Source organism: Papaver somniferum, chromosome 8, assembly GCF_003573695.1.
Source record: "Papaver somniferum cultivar HN1 chromosome 8, ASM357369v1, whole genome shotgun sequence".
Classification (NCBI taxonomy): Eukaryota; Viridiplantae; Streptophyta; class Magnoliopsida; order Ranunculales; family Papaveraceae; genus Papaver; species Papaver somniferum.
In genome coordinates, this window is record NC_039365.1 from 44,893,572 (window position 1) to 44,912,569 (window position 18,998).

The 18,998-nt window shown below is 41.3% G+C and overlaps 1 protein-coding gene across 1 annotated transcript; it reads right to left on the minus strand.

Annotated features, from left to right (window-relative positions):
* Positions 1-10,764: 10,764 nt before the first annotated feature.
* Positions 10,765-12,288, minus strand: LOC113305513. The gene is made up of 2 exons (XM_026554534.1): positions 11,804-12,288; positions 10,765-11,389 (listed from the first exon to the last, which is right to left on the minus strand). The coding sequence occupies exons 1-2, from the start codon at positions 12,286-12,288 to the stop codon at positions 10,765-10,767; spliced, it is 1,110 nt and encodes a 369-aa protein (XP_026410319.1).
* Positions 12,289-18,998: the final 6,710 nt, after the last annotated feature.

Genomic DNA, 18,998 nt, shown 5'->3' on the forward strand with positions numbered 1-18,998 from the left:
CATGGATTTGGTATAAACCGTAGCATCGCAGATAGCAAACATCAAGTTCCGACATCTATGTAGAAAGGATCTCAGGCATGCCGACGCCTTGGCATACAATATCATCCATGCTAAAAGATGAAAGCGTTAAAGCCATAAAAGTGGCAAGAGTATACGAACCTTCGATCACTCCACAATATTCCTTTGCTACAAATCGTGAAGACGATGTAGAGGAAGACATTGCTGACAATTACGCGGGGGAAGATATTGCCGAAAACTTCGCCGAAGATGATATTTTGACAAGGGCGGACGAAGATGAAGACTTCAGCAACGAATAGGATTGGAGAACCGAAATCCACATGTTCCTTGAAGAAGGAACGCTGCCTCTAGACCTAAAGAAAGCTCAAAAAATACAATCAAAGGCAGGAAGATACGACCTTCGTGACAGAATCCTTTACAAGAAGTCTTTGCTAGGACCATTATCGTTGTTTATCCAGGAAAGAGGGCCACCGCATCTTGAACGACATCCATTACGGGGACGCAGGCAATCACAGCGGAATGAGGTCACTAGCCGACAAAGCTAAGATGCAAGGGTATTACTGGCCGACGATGATATGAGACGCAGCCAGGATGTCCAGGAGATGCGAGGAATGCCAGCGGTTTGCTAAGAGGATTCACGTTTCTGCAACGAAGCTGAATTCGGTAGATAGTCCTTGGCGCTTCTCAAAGTGGGGGATAGACATCGTGGGACCCCTGATCGAAGGGTCAGAGAAAATACGATTCTTGATCGTAGCTACGGACTACTTTAGCAAGTGGGTGGAGTCCAAGGCTCTAGATAGAATCCGGGACGTAGATGTATTCACATTCATCTTTCAAAACATCATTTGCAGGTTCGGCATCCCCGCAGAAATTGTCTCCGAAAACGGCAAACAATTACAAGGGATGAACATAGATATGCTCTTCGACACATTCAAGATCAGAAAGAACAAATCAACCCCTATCTACCCACAAAGCAATGGACAGGCTGAAGCCACAAACAAGACTCTTGCTCTCATCCTCAAGAAATCGCTGGATGAGTACAAAGGTAGATGGTGTGAACAGTTGCACAACGTGCTATGGGCATACCGAACCACACACAGGTCCACTACTGGTGAATCCCCCTTCCTCCTCACTTATGGAGCCGAAGCAGTCATTCCAACAGAAATTATCATGCCAACCACAAAGACCGAAGCATGGGAGAAAAATCTCACAGCGGACATGATGCTGAAAAGGCTCGATGACCTCGAAGAAAGGAAGGAAACAGCGTTATAGAGGATGGAAAATTACCAACGAAGATTAGTAAGAGAATACAACAAGAAGGTTAAGCTTAGAAATTTTGTAGAAGGACAATATGTGCTGAGAACTATACCCCAATACTAACGATAGAAAAAGTGGGGAAAGTTAGCACCAACATGGGGAGGACCATTTATAATACAAGATATCGCAGGGAATGAATCTTATTACATGCGTAACCTAAAAGGAGAAGTCCTCAGACATCCATGGAATGCGAAATATCTCAAGCCATACTATCCATAAAGCAACGCAGTCCTGCATCTGCGTGAAGAGTACCAGAAGAAGAAGACATCGTACCCGTTCGACATGTTTCTATTTCTGGACGAGGAATAGCAGACCTCACCACATCAATCAAACAAGTTTTTTTTGCAAAACTTCTATTGGGGAAAGTATTAATATACAATATATCGGGACTCCCCTATCAGCGTCTATGAGTGTAGGACCATGGGGAAGGATTCCAGTAGAAAGAGATAACCAACCAATCAGCAAGGCAGCAGTTCAGCGGACTGGATGCATGTAAATATCTCAATAATTCATCATATATCCGGGAATGCTGCACTAACCCCCACCGTTCGGTAATCCTCTGGCCCAGGGATAGCCGGCGGGGTGACTGGTCCAAAGTCAATAGCGAAGGTACTCACCTTTGTTATTACCAACAAACAATATTTATTGCTTTACCTTCTCATTTTTCAGTCTTTATGTTTAGTCACTATCTGAAAGGATTAAATAACCTAACGTTGCAGATAAGTCAAAGTTGTACATACCAAAAACGTATGATGATCCATTCCATAAAAGTTGATTACAAGCTTAGGAAAGTAAAAAAGAGTTACAAAGGATATGCAAAATATGTCCAAAGCCGAGTAATCAACAGAGATCAATTTTCTATGACGAGCCCAGAAGCCTATTTCCCCTTGGGAGATTCAACGCGATCAGCTGGGTTCTTGTTCTGAAACGAAGGGACACTCCCACCCGAAGAAGGATCAGAGGCGTACGTGAAAGCCTCAAGCATAAGACGACGAGGATAGTTCTTAAAAATGCAGTGCTCGCTCAGAAGGTTCTATTCGATCTTGGTTAGAATCTTGTTAATTTCTTCGGAAAGTTGACATCGAGACTTGTGGCCGATAACGGCGTCCCTAAGCTCAGACTGCAACAACAAGGATTGTAATTGACCAACTTCCTAGGCTGCCTCCTTTGTCGCCATGTCTCGAGATCCCTCCATCCCTTCATAATATTTGGTTTGCCCTTCCTGATAGACTAAGGAAGTTTGAGCTGCTTTAAGCTTTTCATTTGCGAGTCCAAGTTGTCCCTCGAGCTCTGAAAAAATAAGGCACAAAATGGTTAGAAGGATAGAACTGCAAAATCGCCCACGACTAACTGAATATATACCTTCGACATTAGCCGAATCTATCTCAAATTCATTAACTACAGCATCTCGGGCTTCGTCAAGAAAGTCATACTCGTCCAAAATTTTCTTATAATCAAATCGAAGATTTTTCAAAGTAAACTGACACTCATCCAACTCTACCTGCTTCATAGAATCTTCATGATGAAGGCGATTGACTTCGTTATTGATTTGCTCTATCCCTTTAGTAAGCCTGTACCTATTAACTTCAAGGTATTTTTCAGAATCCACTAAACGAGCAACATTGGTCCGAGAGGCGGTTAAAGCTTTACTAAGGGGATGGACCTCTGCCTGAGCATCGTCTTTTTCTCTGACAAGCCGTTGTATATAATCCCTAACATCAGGATCATGATTCATGAGACAAACGAGCTTGGCGCAATTCCTCTTCCAAGGATGCTACTTTTTCCTCTAAACGCGAGATATCCTCACGCGCCTCAAGAAGATTCTCACGAGTCCACAATAAGGCACCATTAAATAAGCGACGGTCGGAGTTAAAACTATTTTGCATATCAACCATCTGCTCCCTCCTATCTCAATGCCGAGCCATTAGTTAGTTATGTTCATCGGCCCGGGCATTCCACTTCTCAGCTTCATCTTTAATCTTCAATACTAATTCCTTGATTCGAGAATTTTGACGAGTCCTCTCATTTCGAAGCCATATTAACTCTCTGGCATCACCCGCTGAAGATAGGGCCGGGAGACTGAGACAGCACACTAAGAAGACGAAAGGGAGCGACGAAGAGGAGTGCTAGGAAAGGAAACAAACCTTTAGAAGATGAATCCTATCTACGAACCTTCTCCAGCTCACTACGAACAAGAGCAAGTTCAAGACGAAGTTTCTCCTTAGACGCACCAAGCTGCTCTTTCCCCTTAAGTCTGTTTTTCAACTCCAATATCTCCTTGTATTTAACAACGATGAGTGCCTCAGCGGAATTCAACTTCTCTTCTCTATGATAAATCTTTGCCTCCATTTTAAGAGCCTTCGCCTTGAAGAACTGATACAGAGTATGGTTGTAGTGTTCTCTCCTCACTATCTGCGTCGATAACAAAACAAATAATGACGGTCAATAAAAAGACGCCACATCATTCAGCTAAGGGGGACTCACAATGAATTACCTCGAGAATGCCCTGCTGAGGGAAACCGTACTGATACCCATCATATATGGCCATCATATCAGCTACTGAAGAAGGAGGATCGGCTAGAAGACTAGCATAAGTAGCCCCCAAATCCTTTTCCCGGGCCTCCGAAACATCGTCTTGAGACGCTAGATGCATTCTTTGACGAGTAAAAGAATCATAATCTTTCTCACCATGGACCACGGGAGAAGGATTCGACACGCACAGTAGGCCCATTTTCATCAACCAACTAAATGTTGCAGCGTCTCTATCATGCATCACGACTTTTTCGAAGCCTTCAGAAGATGCAGTGGTAGGGGTTCCAGCATCAGCAGCGGTCTCCCCCCCTGCGGAACTTTTCTTGGCTTCGGCCTCCCTGGTAGCACGAGCTTCAGCATCCTCCCTATCGGAACTTTCATCCTCAGCCACTTCCTCTGCCACTTTCTCACCACCACCCCCACCAAGGACATCCCGCTCATCATTCGTAGAAAGCAGAGAGAATTCGGAAGATATTCCCATGGCAGCACCAATATCAACTTGCCCACCAGAGGAATAAATCTTTCCAAAAGAGAACTCCTAAGCCGACCAAGCAGGGATTGTTTATTGAAGATCAACATCTTCGTTCCTCCGATTCGGGGAGGGAGAAAGTTTAGGATCATCAGTAGGAATATCTCCTTGACCACCATGGTAAATATCCTCTTCAGTATCTTCTCCACCAATATTATCACCATCCTCATGATTTTGCGGAGAAGTCTTTGTACGTTCATCATTATCGGTAGCTTCCTCTTCTTCCTCGACGTACTCATCGTTCACGGGGATGGTAACTTCATTGGGAACTTCTATCTCCTCAACAGCAGCAGTAGAAGACTGAAACGAACCTATCTTTTTCTTTTTCGTTATCTAAAGACATAACATTGTGTTATCACGAAGACAATTTTCTCCATACTTTGATGAAAAGGGGAAAGTACACACAATACAATCTCACAAGGAATCATACCTTGGCAGCGCCGATACTCTTTGAATGAAGGACAGTATCAGAACTTTCTTCTTCGTCTACAACATCGATGGCATACTCGAAGTTCATACCAGCAAGATTTAACCTCCAAGAATAGAAGTCACCGTAACGAGTTGGAGTACTATCACGAGGTTGGCTACCAGTAACAGGGCGCCATCCATGCTGACCAGGTACCAAGCCATAAGCCCAAGGACCGATGACTTCAATAACGGTGGCATGCCACTTATAATCATGATCACGCTTGAGTCGCTCGCGATTAGGAAAAAGCTTTTGCTGAGAAGTCCCTTTGGTAACGGGGACGTATCGAAGCTTCGAATCACTTACTTCACTTAGGAGACGAACTTCACCCTAAGGAGCAGCAATAGTACGAAGGCCTACGCTTCATGGCTTACGATTCCTACCGTTAACGTAGTCTCCGGAGGAGGAATTGAAGTTCTCAGGTGTATACCAATCTTTCTCAGCCGGGTTGGGAACATAGCAGGTCATCATCGTCTCCCCATTACTTCGTAGTACTCCTTAAGCACCCGAAGATAATTCCCAGTCATCTGTGCTACCGAGCGACAAGAGGTATGCGGAGTAGAACCCTCACGATGAGCCAAGACATTGTAATAAAAAGAATCACCAAATTTATACAGGGGAAACATTAGGCCAGCTTCGAAGGCCCCCACGGTCGTCAGCAAATGGAAATCATCGTACTTATAGTTCGTGATCAGATCATAAGTAAGATCGTCGTCCTGATCATAAAACTTGACTTCGAAGGATTCAAGACCATGCTTTACTTTGAAGGCCTTAAGATCAATATGTCTATAAGAAACCTTCTTCTTTTGCTTGGGGACGGGCATACTTCGTATAATGGGAGCAAAACTGGAAGAGACAACCTTATTCAACGGCGTATTCTTCGGAGGACTCATCTCCGAATCCTTTCTCTTGGTCGAAGGATTTCTTGTTCAATCTACCTTCGGCGCTGCAGCTTTAGAAGAAGATTCCTTCACCAAAGCAGCGGCCTGCGAAGCCTTATATTTCGAAGGATGCATCGTAACTTGAGGAGGCATCGAGCGAAGAGGTTGAACATTTATCGGTTCCGTATGCTGAGGAGGAAGATTAGCAGACGTACGTTGAACGACGTATCTAGAACCCCTCTGATGTTCACCCTTTCTCTGAGAAGAAACCCTAGGGAGGGACGAAGAAGAAATCTTTTGAGCACGAGGATCTGGTTGAGAAGGTTTGAACGATCCACCCTTCGTTGGAGAAGTATCAGGGCTCCTAGGAGGAGGAGACTTATAAGGGCTCGTCGGAGGAGTTTTATAGGGGACCTGTTGACGATCACCCATGCCTGCGAAGGGGCAGAGGAACTAGCAAGGATCAGAAAATAAACTGTGATGGTTATCACAGTTTATAAGAGACATCATTAGGATATGAAAAACCACAAGAAAGAGCAGCTTTGATAAACTACATAAAAGCTACAAACCCTAATTTGACGATGATCGATGAAAACAGACTTCAACAATCAACAAGGGATCCATAGGTTTTGTGATAAAGAACATAGGCAAGTATATGTACTTTCGTATATTTATTCTTCATCACAAAACCTAGATACAACAACAGAAAAGGAAAATCAATCAAAAGTGAATAACGGTTAGAAGAATTCCATACCTGAATCAGAAGCGTTATGAGAAGAACGAAGACAACCTGCAAGCACCTGATGAACAACGACAGCAATGGACCTCTGAAGATTTTATCAGACCTGATTCCAAACGACAACAACAGAAGTTAAGAACAAAAAAGAAGAATAAAGAGGTTCAGAGAAGAGAATGAAGAGTTATGAACTGACAAGAATAAAGAAGAGAATAAAATTTATTTCACTTGCAACTTCTCTCATATTTATAGCAAAAAAAAAAGGAGAAGCTAATGCCAAGAATGGGAAACGTTCCCTAAGAATAAGGAGAAGTTAATGAGGAGAGTGGAGATGACTGTGTAGGAGAAGTTAATGCCAAGAGTGGGAAACGTGCCCTAAGAATAAGGAGAAGTTAACGAGGAGAGTGGAGATGACTGTGAAGACAGTTTTCTCCAAACTTTGACCGACTTCAAACTTGAAGAAAAGGGGCAAATTGTATACACGTAATTCATCATCTTCCACGTGTAGGAGGAATTACATGTGGAAGACACACATCCTTAAGACATCAAGATACGATACCACGTTTCAACACCCAAGGGGCATATGTCATCTGCATATGTTCATCATCAGGCTAATCCTACGACGAAGAATCAAGGGGTACTGAAAGACAGAGCTACTGAGAAGCACCCTAAAAGACCAAGAGTTATACTTTACTCCATCCCAAGGAAGATCCAATATTGACAGGTAGGATGATTCTCGCCGACAAGGACGTGACACGGGCATCAGACAGCCGCCTGACACGTGCAGATCTCCCAACCACCGCATTAAACACCCTAGGCATAGGACGCCTGTTAAGCATTCCATGGAGAAAGAAGAGGCAAGCCAGCGTTAAAGTGGAATGCCGAAGGAGAGTCATCGGTGTAGTACGAAGATACCATCGAGGACATCACAAAGACCGAGACGATAAGGATACAGCTGTCTCTGATGGCGGGCCTCATGTTCAGTCTCTATAAATACCCCTCTCCACTTAGAGAGAAGGGGTCGACCAATTCTAAGTGATAGGGAGAGATAAGAACAGGAATAGCAAGAGTAAGTAGTAGATTTATCTTCTTCCTAGCTTTGTTGTTCACTCCAAAGTCATTCGACTATTTTTGTAATCCCAAATGCATAGTGAAACAACTACCCCCGTGGACGTAGGCCTTGGTGCTGAACCACGTAAATCATGGTCTCATTTACATTCCGCACTCCATCTTCTGCTTTATTTGATATGCGTTACTATGTTATGTTATGCATCTTGGTCACGCTCAGATTCATTTTAATCATTCCCTTGTGACTAGACGAGGACGAGCCCAAAGGCTCTAAGTCTAATGAGCTTCAGACTTATATTGTCTTATATGTGTTCCACTCTTTTGAATGATTTTGTATGTCGTGCGAATGTTGTTTGTGAACATGAAGATACCATCGTTATTTCCGTGTTCACAACTACTAAGGAAATTGAGTTAAAAAAGTGTTTTTCCTTCTGTTCAGTCTATGTTGTCGACCTGGATTTATTTTAAGGGAAGTTCAACATCTTTTAAGGCTTCGCTCGGTTGTGGACCTTGCGCTTCTATTGTTGCTTGTAGGCATGTTTGGTTTTTAATTCTTGGTTGGGTGATTGGTGTGTTTGTTTTTTCATATTGGCTGCATCTAGTATTTCATATCATCAAAGTAGTTGTTACAGCAAGTTGAGCTCCACAAAACATCATGCACCCTTATCATCATAGGCTTTACATAGATGACTGTTAAGATTTATCATGGTGCTTGTGTCTCAGGTGTTTTTCATCGAAGATAATACTTCCCAAAATGCCAAGAAAAGACAGAAATGTTGTAATTCACTATAATGGAAAATGGGAAGATCTGCCGGTTCCAACAAGCTCTTGCAACCTGTTGTTTACCTTTTGATTACAATCTCGAACATGTGAAGAAAAGGACAATAGGTTTGTCAAATTTCCGGGACGGTTCAGCTTTTGAAGTCTACAGTATAATACCGGTTCCTAATATATCGTATGTAATGAACGCTTTTTGATTACTAGCGATGAAACTTTAAAAATTTATAATGTCGATGTGCATGGCATGACAAGTTTCTTCACAGTATTACTATTTACTGAAGAAGAAGAAAAAAAGGGTTAATTGGTGATAAGTACTTGCATTTTGACCAAACTTAGTGTTTGGTCTAACATTTGTCCAATTTAGGATTTGGTACATGGAAATTACGTTGACTGTATTTGACCGTCTGTGATAATATTTTAATTAAATTAATATTATTAATAGCGATTTTACAAGTATATCCTTATCAGAGGACTAGGATCCATCGTCCGTTAGAAAACCGGTTAGCCAACGGTTGTTAGCAAATATCCACTAATTATTTAGCCTTATTTCTCTATTTTTCTTCTGCCCCCGATACATTTTTGATCACTTTTTCCATCAAACAATTTCTCGGATCCCCGTATCATCCAACAACTTTGATAGGTTCTTCTCATATCATCTTTAATATCCAATATCAAGTAGATTTGAATTGTCGTTGAAATCATCGACGGAAAACCATACTGATTCCAGGCACATTCTAGAACTAGATATTATTATTTCACTTCCAGAGGCAAAGCAACGCAATGGGTAACTATAGAAAGATAAAATTCAAAAATTGGTCCAGTCAAGACCAGAAGATGTTTTGGGAGAGAATTTGTACAGGTAACGGGTGGAATTTCTAGAGAAGAAATTGAAGTTTAGATTTGTAATTTGGTATCTTCCAATTGAACAAAATCGTAATATGTGAATGGAATTACATAATCAGATACAAGAAAATGAGATCTATGAAGATTAAAAAGGTGGTTATAGGTTAGGGTTTTGTTCTGTTGTTATTGAATTTCGAAGAAATTATGGAAAGAGAGGAAAGCAGTTCGATTCTGTCTTTCCCCAATTTGAATCTACTTCCTCTACTGTCTGAGATGCAGAGAAAAGAATGGGTTCAATTCGCAAACGGAAGAATTATGGGTTTGTTGCCGATTTGAAGAAGCAGATGAAACAGGAAGAGATGAGTATTCTGGTAAGGTTTACATTTGGTTTTAGCTCGAGTTCATGGTGGTTTCTGCCAAAGAAGAAAGGGGTTTTCCTCGAATTGGATTTGTACAACAAAGTGGATATGAGAAGTTTGACTGATTTGAACCGAGAAGATATGTATGAGATTACTGTATTACAAGGGTTAGAGAATGGGTAACTGATGGAACAGGTGGTGATCTTTGTTGGTTGATGATGATCAAGGGTATTGTTAGTTTGCTGAATTGGATGGGAAGAATTGGGTTCTCTTGATTTTAAATTTGAGTTACAGTTGTAGCCGTGAATGGAAATTACAAAGAATTGTTGGTGGTAGTTGTGTTCTTGAATAATGCTGTAGAAGATGGTTCGATGGTTGTTTTGTGTTGCAATCCGATGCACCTAGTGCTGTATTGCATCGATTTTATTTTTAGGTTAAGAGAGGTTAAGAAATTCGTCGGTTATGTTCTTAAGGGGTGATGACGGTGGTTGCAGTAAGTGTGGTTAAGTTTAATGTAAATATTCAACGAAAGGAAGGGTGATAATTTCGTAAATATGTTAGGTTGTCAATTAATTAAAATATGATTTACGCCTAAGTTGGACAAATGTTAGACCAAACACTAATTTTTGTCAAAATATAAATATTAAACACCAATTAACCCAGAAAAAAAATAGTACATTCAAATACTGATTCTCCAATAACACTTGCCAAAAACAATGATGAAAGGCCTAGAGCGTCCCAAATGACTCGGGTAACCCCACAGTCAGGTGATCCCCCAAATAAGTTACTCCCTTGATGGTGAACATTACCACCGAGATGACAGTGGTATATTTTTTTGATTCAAGAAAGACAAAATTTATTAAAGAGACCACTCCATCACTAAGAAAGTAATGAAAGGGGGAAATTACAACAGTGTCAGCTTAAAAAAGTTGTTACATCCAAAAGAAAACCAAAAAATTCAAAAGAAAAAACAAGTCTGGAACAGACTAGTGAATTACAGCTTCCCAGTTATGTAAAATCATATCCAAAGTGATGCCTTCAAAGATGTTAGTACCCACACATCAGTTGTAAATGAAGGATTTCACATTGTTCTTTAAATTCTCCACAGAATTGTATTTACCATTGAACATCCTTACATTTCTCTCTAACCAAACTGTCCACCAAATAGCAAAGGGTATTATGTCCCATATTTTTCTTTTCAGATTTGTACTTCTACCTTTTTTCCTCCTCCATTCTCAAATTGTTTTTCTAACATTTTCCTGAAACATCCAATTCAAGTTGTAACCCTTCAAAAAATGGTTCCACATCTCTGTTGTTATCTCACAATGTGGAAACAGATGTTGGCTTGTTTCTGCACTCTTCTTGCAAAGTAAACATCCATTCACATTAATAGTGTTCCTCAGACTATCCATTGTTGGAGCAGCATTATAACAGAGAGTCCAAACAAAGAAAGCTACCTTTTGTGGGATTTTTGAATTCCAGACACACTTATAAGGAAAAACCAGCAAGCCATCATCCTCCAAAGATTTGTAGCATTCTGCCACTGAAAAAGTTTTTGCCCCATTCTGCCACACCCTTTGATCATCACCAACTCCACTGTTGAAAGTAGACAACAAATCTAACAAATGGGAAATATCTTCAATCTCAGCATCCTTCAGGCTTCTACAAAAAGCCAAATTCCAGCAATTCCCTGCACTTATATCCAGCATCTCCTGAATTGTAGCATCTTGTAACTTGCTTAATTTGAAAAGGTTAGGAAACATAGATTTTAAAGACTCGCCATTCATCCACATATCCTTCCAGAAAAGACATCTATCTCCACTTTGCACTTGAATATTCATATTCTTCTCCACATGATCCCTGCATTTTAAAATGCCACTCCAAAGACTCTTACCAACTTCATTGTTTGTTGTATTTGGGAGAAAAGCATTCTCATTGCCATCAAATTTGTTATGAATAATCTTTTTTCACAAAGATTTTTGTTCATTTCCATATCTCCAGATCCATTTAGCATGCAAGGATTTATTCATGATCCTAATTTTCTTTATTCCTTCTCCACTCCCTTCCTTTGGTAGATTCACTTTTGACCATCCTATCCATCCTTTCCTTGGCTTTTTATTGAGAGAACCCCAAAGAAACTGTCTCATAATCCTCTCCATTTGCTTCTCAACTGACTTTGGCATCTGAAAAAGTGATAAGTAATAAACTGGCAAGCTAGAAAGCACATTTTGAACTAAAATAAGCCTCCCCCTTTTGGAGAGATATTTCCTCTACCACATACTTAGTTTCTTCTCAAAATTTTGAAGAATAGTATCCCAAACACCAACAGCTTTAGACTTACTTCCTAAAGGAATGCCCAGATATTTCATTGGAAATGAAGTAATTGAACAACCAAAAATAACAGCACCATCACTTGCATTTACAGCATCTCCTACTGGTACAAGAGCACTCTTCTGGAAGTTAACCTTCAAACCAGAGACTAGTTCAAAACCCAATAAAACATTCTTTAGATTATTCACCTGCTCACAATTGTCATCTAAAAAGACAATTAGATCATCTGCAAATTGCAAATGATTAATCTCAAAATCAGCTTCTGCAGATGGTTTGAACCCATAAATTAAGTTTAAAGAAGCAACTCTTTTCATCATTAAGGATAACACCTCTACAACCAGAATAAAGAGAAAAGGAGACATTGGATCTCCTTGCTTTAAACCCTTTGTACTTATGAACAAATTTGAGGCTGCACCATTTATTGCCATTGAAAATCTTGTGTTTGATAAACACTATTTGACCCAATTTTTCCACACATTACCAAAGCCAAACCTGGACAAAGTATAATCAATGCATCCCCAGTTCACATTATCAAAAGCTTTTTGTAATTCCACTTTTACTATTAAACCAGGCTTTCCTTCTCTTTCTCTAGAATCAATCAGTTCTAAAGCAATTAGAATACCATCACTGATTTTTCTTGAATCAACAAAAGCACCCTGGAACTCAGAAATGATTGAAGGAAGAACTTGTTTCAATCTGTCAGCTAGAATCTTTGAAATAATTTTATAAATACCGCTAATGAGACTTATAGGCCTAAAAGAATGCATAGACACGGCTCCATCACACTTAGGAATTAAGATGATATTAGTGAAATTTAACCTCCAATTAATATTTCCAGTGACCTCAAATTCCTTCACAACTGCCATTAGGTCCACTTTGATTATGTCCCAAACAGCTTTGAAAAATTCCATAGTGAAACCATCTGGTCCTGGAGACTTGTTAGAATCCGATGGGCCTCCAAACACCAACTGGCCCATATAATGGTCCCCTCCCGAGTTCAAAAAAATTCCTCTAGCTGGTGTAACCGATTTTGCATCTGAATCCGAGTTGAATAAAGGATTAAGCATCCAACCCGATCTGGCGCCAAAATTGGAACTAGCCAAATTCAAATTTGGAGATAATTCAAATGTTGCATGCTGAGTACACGGCTGTAAATACGGCGGATGCGTATTATTCTCCAAATAGTTTGAATTATCCAGCTCCGAGGAAGAAAGTGCACTATCTCCGTCATAATATCCTGGCGGAATAACAACCGCAGATCTCAGCTTTGGTTTGTTGAAATGTAGATACACATTTCATCTTCCGCCACGTGCCCACAAAGACACACGTGGAGGACATGCGGCTAAGGGCATCAAGATATGATATCACACGTGGACAGCCAAGAGTCACTTTATCCTATCCCTAGAAAGATCTAAGATCTACGGCTGGGGATAGTCAGACTGACGCAGATAAGACAGGGGCAGGGGACAGCTGTCTACCGCGGACAAACATCTCAACTACCCGCATTAAATACCCTCAAACAACATACGTGTCAGTCAGCCTGTATTGGAAGCGCAGATAATACTGCGTATCCAGACAGAACACGCAGATGCAGCCGAGAACACGAAGACTTCTGCGTGAGTGGCACAAAACACAAGAGGATAAGGTTATAACGGGCTTCATAAGTGGACCCCATGTAACCTCCCTATAAATACCCCTCTCTCCCAAGTGAAGAGGGAGGCCGAAAAACATTGAAATGGGAATAGGAGAGAGACAAAGAGATAGAGAAAGTGTAAGTGAAGTTCCTCCTGCTACGCGGGCTTATATTGGTCTCAAAGTCATTCGACTATTTCTGTAACCTTCATACATATAATGAAAAACCCAAACCCGTAGACAGAGATCTGAGTGATGAATCATATAAGTTAATCGTTTCATCTATATTCATGCATTTACACTTTATATGTTCAATTCGATACTTACGGTATATCATGTTCGTACATTTTATATTTCATCCACTATTTATCTTATTGTATGAGCCAAGAAAAATGATTGTATTTGATGAGACGAGGAAGAGTATTAGAACTCTAAGTCAAGGATTCGACATAACCTATCCATTCCCCTCAGGCGCAGCTTATTTACTGTATTGTCATGAGTCTGCGCGCATTATTTGTGAATACTCAGATGACACCAGATCTTTGTGTTCACAATCTGGCTCTAGAAACAGGGATCTTCATCCCGGTAAAAGATTTATCTTCTCCTATGACTTGTTTCAGACTTCGTTTTCTGAAAATAACGATGTACGGAACACTACAGTTTTTTCTGTTCATGATTTCAAAAACCAAAATTTTTAACAGATCCGCGTTTATCTAAGTAGATCTGATTCTTCATGCATTTTCTAAGTTTTCACGTCTTTGAAAATCAAAATTATGAACAGATCCGCATTTATCTAAGTAGATCTGATTCTTCATGCATTTTCTAAGATTTCACGTCTTTGGAAATCAAAATTATGAACAGATCCGCGTTTATCTAAGTAGATCTGATTCTTCATGCATTTTCTAAGTTTTCACGTCTTTGAAAATTAAAATTATGAACAGATCCGTTTATCTAAGTAGATCTGATTCTTCATGCATTTTCTAAGTTTTTAGGTCTTTGAAAATCAAAGCTTCGAACAGATCTGCGGCCATCTACATAGATGGACGCCTTAGGTATTTTCAAGATTTTACACCTTTGAGGACTCAAAATGCTAATAGATATCACGTGGGTCCCATTGTCTTCGTGATTTTTTCTCTCTCTTTCAGGAAAATATTAAAAGATGGAGAGAAGCAAAGATGTCGGGAAGGCTAAAGCTCCTTCAAAAGAGATGCCAAGGACAACCCCAGTGGTAACTAGGAGTAAGCGAAGAGGTGAAAAGCTAAAGGCAACGAATAGGGCGCAGGATAATGCAGAAAGCATGGCCCCCATCAATGCCAACATCATCGCGTCAAACGCAGTAAATGCCGCGGCAGCCAAAGCAGGAGCTTCAAGAGCTGGCGGATCCAAAGTTGGAGCTCCCAGAGTAACCAATGCTCAACTACAGGAACATCAGGAAGTCGTGGCAGAGTCAGGAATACAACAACCCCTCTACGGGATGCCCTTAACCAACGAACATAACATACCCTTTCCAGCCAAGCAACCGCTTCTAATAGCAGGCCAACCCTCACAACAACCGTCGAGGTCCCAAGGTGCACAGTTAGACCCACCAGAACCAGTAATACAGATCGTGGATGAGGAACAAACAATAGCCGTTGATGAGCAATTGCGGGCAGGAACACCAAATCAAGGGTCAAATCATCCCGCTCAGATGATGGCCGAGCTGACAGAATTAAGGAAGAACCAGAAGGCATACGCAGATGTTGTGGCGATATTAGCACAAGAGAACCAAACACTAAAGGAAAGAATCATTCATAGCGCAGAGGTAGAAAACCAACGCGAAGAAGCCAACTCCAAGGATGTAGCACCTAATCAAGATAGAAGAATGGTGATCACAAAAACAACCCACTTCCATTGAATCGAAGAGGAGCAAGGAGCATCCAAAGATCAGACCCTGATTACAATCCCGAGAACTCGGATTACTACAACAGTACCACCTTCCCACGAGCAAAATCTACCATTCATGAGGAACACCAGATCGCAATGGAAAGTCTGCGTGCTGAGATGCTGGCAGAAATCAAGGAGCTAAAGACTAGGCAGGGAGGCGGAAGGCTAGAGCAAGTGATGAAGGAAGAAAACACTACCCCGCTGACACCACACTTGGCCAGGGCTTCCATACCGCAAAAGTGTTCAGTTCCTGCTTTCGATTGCTATGACGGATCAACTGATCGTGCGGCTCATCTTCGATATTATAATTGAATGATGGCCCGTTGGGATAACGAAGACTCCATACTGTGCATATACTTCCCATGAAGTTTAAAAGGGTCCGCGTTGTCACGGTTTGATAACTTGCCATCAAAATTCATCGACTCCTACGACCAACTCACAGAAAAATTTCTAGCAACATAAATGTACAACAAGGTTGTCAATACCGGCATGGACAAACTATTCTCGCTGGAGATGAAATACAAAGAGACCATCAGAGAATATACTAATAGATGGCACAAGATTTTCTAAGCTATTGGCAACGTAGATCCCGTGATTAGTATCAACTGCTACAAATGGGGGATGGACATGATGAGTCCTTTATTTTTTGAGATCCACGGAACCATCCCTACCGCCGAAGGAGATCTCCGGATAATCATAGAAAAGCATGCAAGGTTAGAAGAAATTCAGCGTGAAAATCCCAGAGTTCATACTCAACGTCCCACATGCACAAATTCCGTGGATCAAGCCAGCGGGTCCAAAAGAGGAATCACAGAAGAACGTCCCAACGAAGAAAGAAAATAACGAAAGGATGATAGACGAAGAGGTGATCGAAAATTTGAAGATCAAATCTATACCAAGTTGAATACCAGTTATTCGCGCATCCTGAGAGAGATCAAAGGGAGGGAGAACTTCGATTGGCCATGGTCCAAGGGAAAGCAGTCTCCTAGATCAGAAAAATCCAAGGAATACTGTGAATACCAGTGTTTCAACGGTCATCAAACAGAAAAGTGCAAAAATCTCAAGATAATGATTCAAAAACTAATCGACGCAGGAGAACTGAAGCAATATATACAGAAGATTGATAACGAAGATAGAACCAAGAGAGGCAAGAAGGTTCCATTACCAGAAGGCAACCGCACCCTCAACACGATTTCATGTTCAGAGATTCAAGGACCATCCCTAACCGCCCCGATTGGGAAGAGATTGAGAAAACAATTCGAAGATTATTGTGAGCTTTATAAGATCCATGAGAAAGAGGTAAACGAGCACGAACAATAGATGGACGCGCCCATGACTTTCGATGCAGAAGATGTGGAAGAAGACATGGAAGACCATAATGATCCTCTAGTCCTCACACTCCCAATAGCAGGGTGCAATGTCAAGAAAATTCTCATCGATGGAGGAAGCTCAGTCAACGTCATGTTTTATGACACGTTCAAACGTATGGAACTCAACGACGAGCAACTGTTGTCATCTTACTACAGCATCTACGGATTCAACGGCGCAACTACAAAGCCCCTAGGGGACATTGTCTTACAAGTAGACGCAGGGCCCATGAAAGTGGACACTCGATTCAGCGTCGTAGATGCACCTTCACCTTACAACGCCATCATCGGAAGAAGATGGGTTCACAAGCTCAAGGGAGTAGCGGCAACCTACCATCAATATCTCAGATTCCCAACACCCCAGGGAGTCATGGAAATTAAAGGAGACCAAGTAACTGCGCGGGAATGTCAGACCTTACAGAATCATATCAATAATAAGCGGGAAGAAAAGCAACAGTCCCGAAGATCCAAAAATAAGGAGATAACCATAGATACATATCTGGAAAAAATCTCCTAAAAATCCTTCTGAACGTAAGCACCACTGGCAGCGCAGAAGCAAGCACCTCCGCGACAAAAGAAGACGGAGAGCCAACCAAATAGCAATCAAAGAATTTTCCTCTCTTGGGGGAACCAAAACCCACGTTCACACCTGTCGAAGCAGCTAAATAAGTCAACATAGGTACTGAAGGAAACCCGAAGATTATCAGAATAGGCACCTTGATGGATGAAGAAAGAGAAGCCGCGCTAATCAAACTTCTAAAGGAATACGCGGACATCTTTGCTTGGAAATTGGGGGACATGTCGGGAATTGACCCAAAGTTAGTTCATCACGAACTTCGAATAAAACCAGGTATCCCCCCTTTTAGGCAGAAGGTGCACAAAGTAGCTCCATAATACCATCGAGCAGTTGAAGTGGAACTCCGCAAACTACTGGACGCAGGATTCATCAAAGAAGTTAAGTACCCAACATGGATCTCTAACATGGTCATCGTACCGAAGAAAAATGGAGGAGTAAGGATATGCATCGACTTCACCAACCTCAATAAGGCTTTCCCTAAAGATAGATATCCACTGCCAAGCATTGACCAACTTGTCGAGGCAGTTGAAGGATACGAAGAAATGTCATTCATGGATGGATACTCTGGATACAATCAATTATTCCTAGCAGAAGAAGATCAGCAACATACAACATTTTATACACCACACGGCCTCTATTGCTATGTACGAATGATCTTTGGACTGCGAAACGCATGGGCAACCTACCAAAGAATGGTGGATGCAATTTTAAAACCATGGATTGGAAGTACACAGGAAGTATATGTGGATGATATGCTCGTTAAAAGCAAGATGCGCAAAGATCATCACCAAGACCTAAAAGATATTTTCCAAGTAATGAGAGTGCACAACATGAAGGTAAACCCAGAGAAGTGCACTTTTGGTGTCACTTCCGGAAAGTTCCTCGGATATTTGGTGACGAAGAGGGGCATTGAAGTCGATCTCGCTAAAATTGAAGCTATCGTAAGAATGCCATCCCCAAAGATTTTAAAAGAGGTTCAGAAACTCAATGGTTCGCTGGCTGCGATGGGGAGGTTCATATCCAAGTCCTCGGATAGATGTAAGCACTTTTTTAACATTCTCAAAAAAGGAAGCAAATTCGAATGGACGGCAGAGTGCGAGGAAGCTTTTCGAAATATCAAAGAATACCTGGCTGAGATCCCTATATTACAAAAACCATACCCTGATGAAGTGTTGGCACTATACACAGCAGCAACAGAAGATGCAGTCAACGCATTATTGGTTAAAACCAACACGAAGATAGAGCAGCCCATCTATTACATCAGCAAGACTCTGAACGCAGCAGAAAGGAACTACACGAAGATCGAGCATCTCATCTTGGAATTAGTACGGGCAACCCTGAAACTCATAACTTACTTTTTGACTCACTACGTCTGCGTCCCATGCAATGCTCCGCTAGAAGCAGTCCTTAAAAATGCAGGAAAAGTAGGCAGAATTGCAAAATGGAATACTCACCTAGATCAATTCAATATCATCCATGAGATACAACACTCTCAGAAGTCACAAGTATTAGCAGATTTCCTAGCAGACTTACCATTGGATAACTGCGAAGAAGTCATCATCGAAGGACGAAAGGCAGCAGGACTACCAGAAATGGACGAAGGTAAAGACCCTATAGACATCTTGGAACCAAAAAATCC

Bases quoted from the DNA above. Each gene is read 5' to 3' on its own strand.
- LOC113305513 (XM_026554534.1), bottom strand. From the start codon at position 12,288: ATGGCAATAAATGGTGCAGCCTCAAATTTGTTCATAAGTACAAAGGGT. The intron at 11,390-11,803 runs GTAGAGGAAATA...TTTAAAATGCAG, and splicing joins GAGAAGAAACTAAGTATGTG to GGATCATGTGGAGAAGAATA.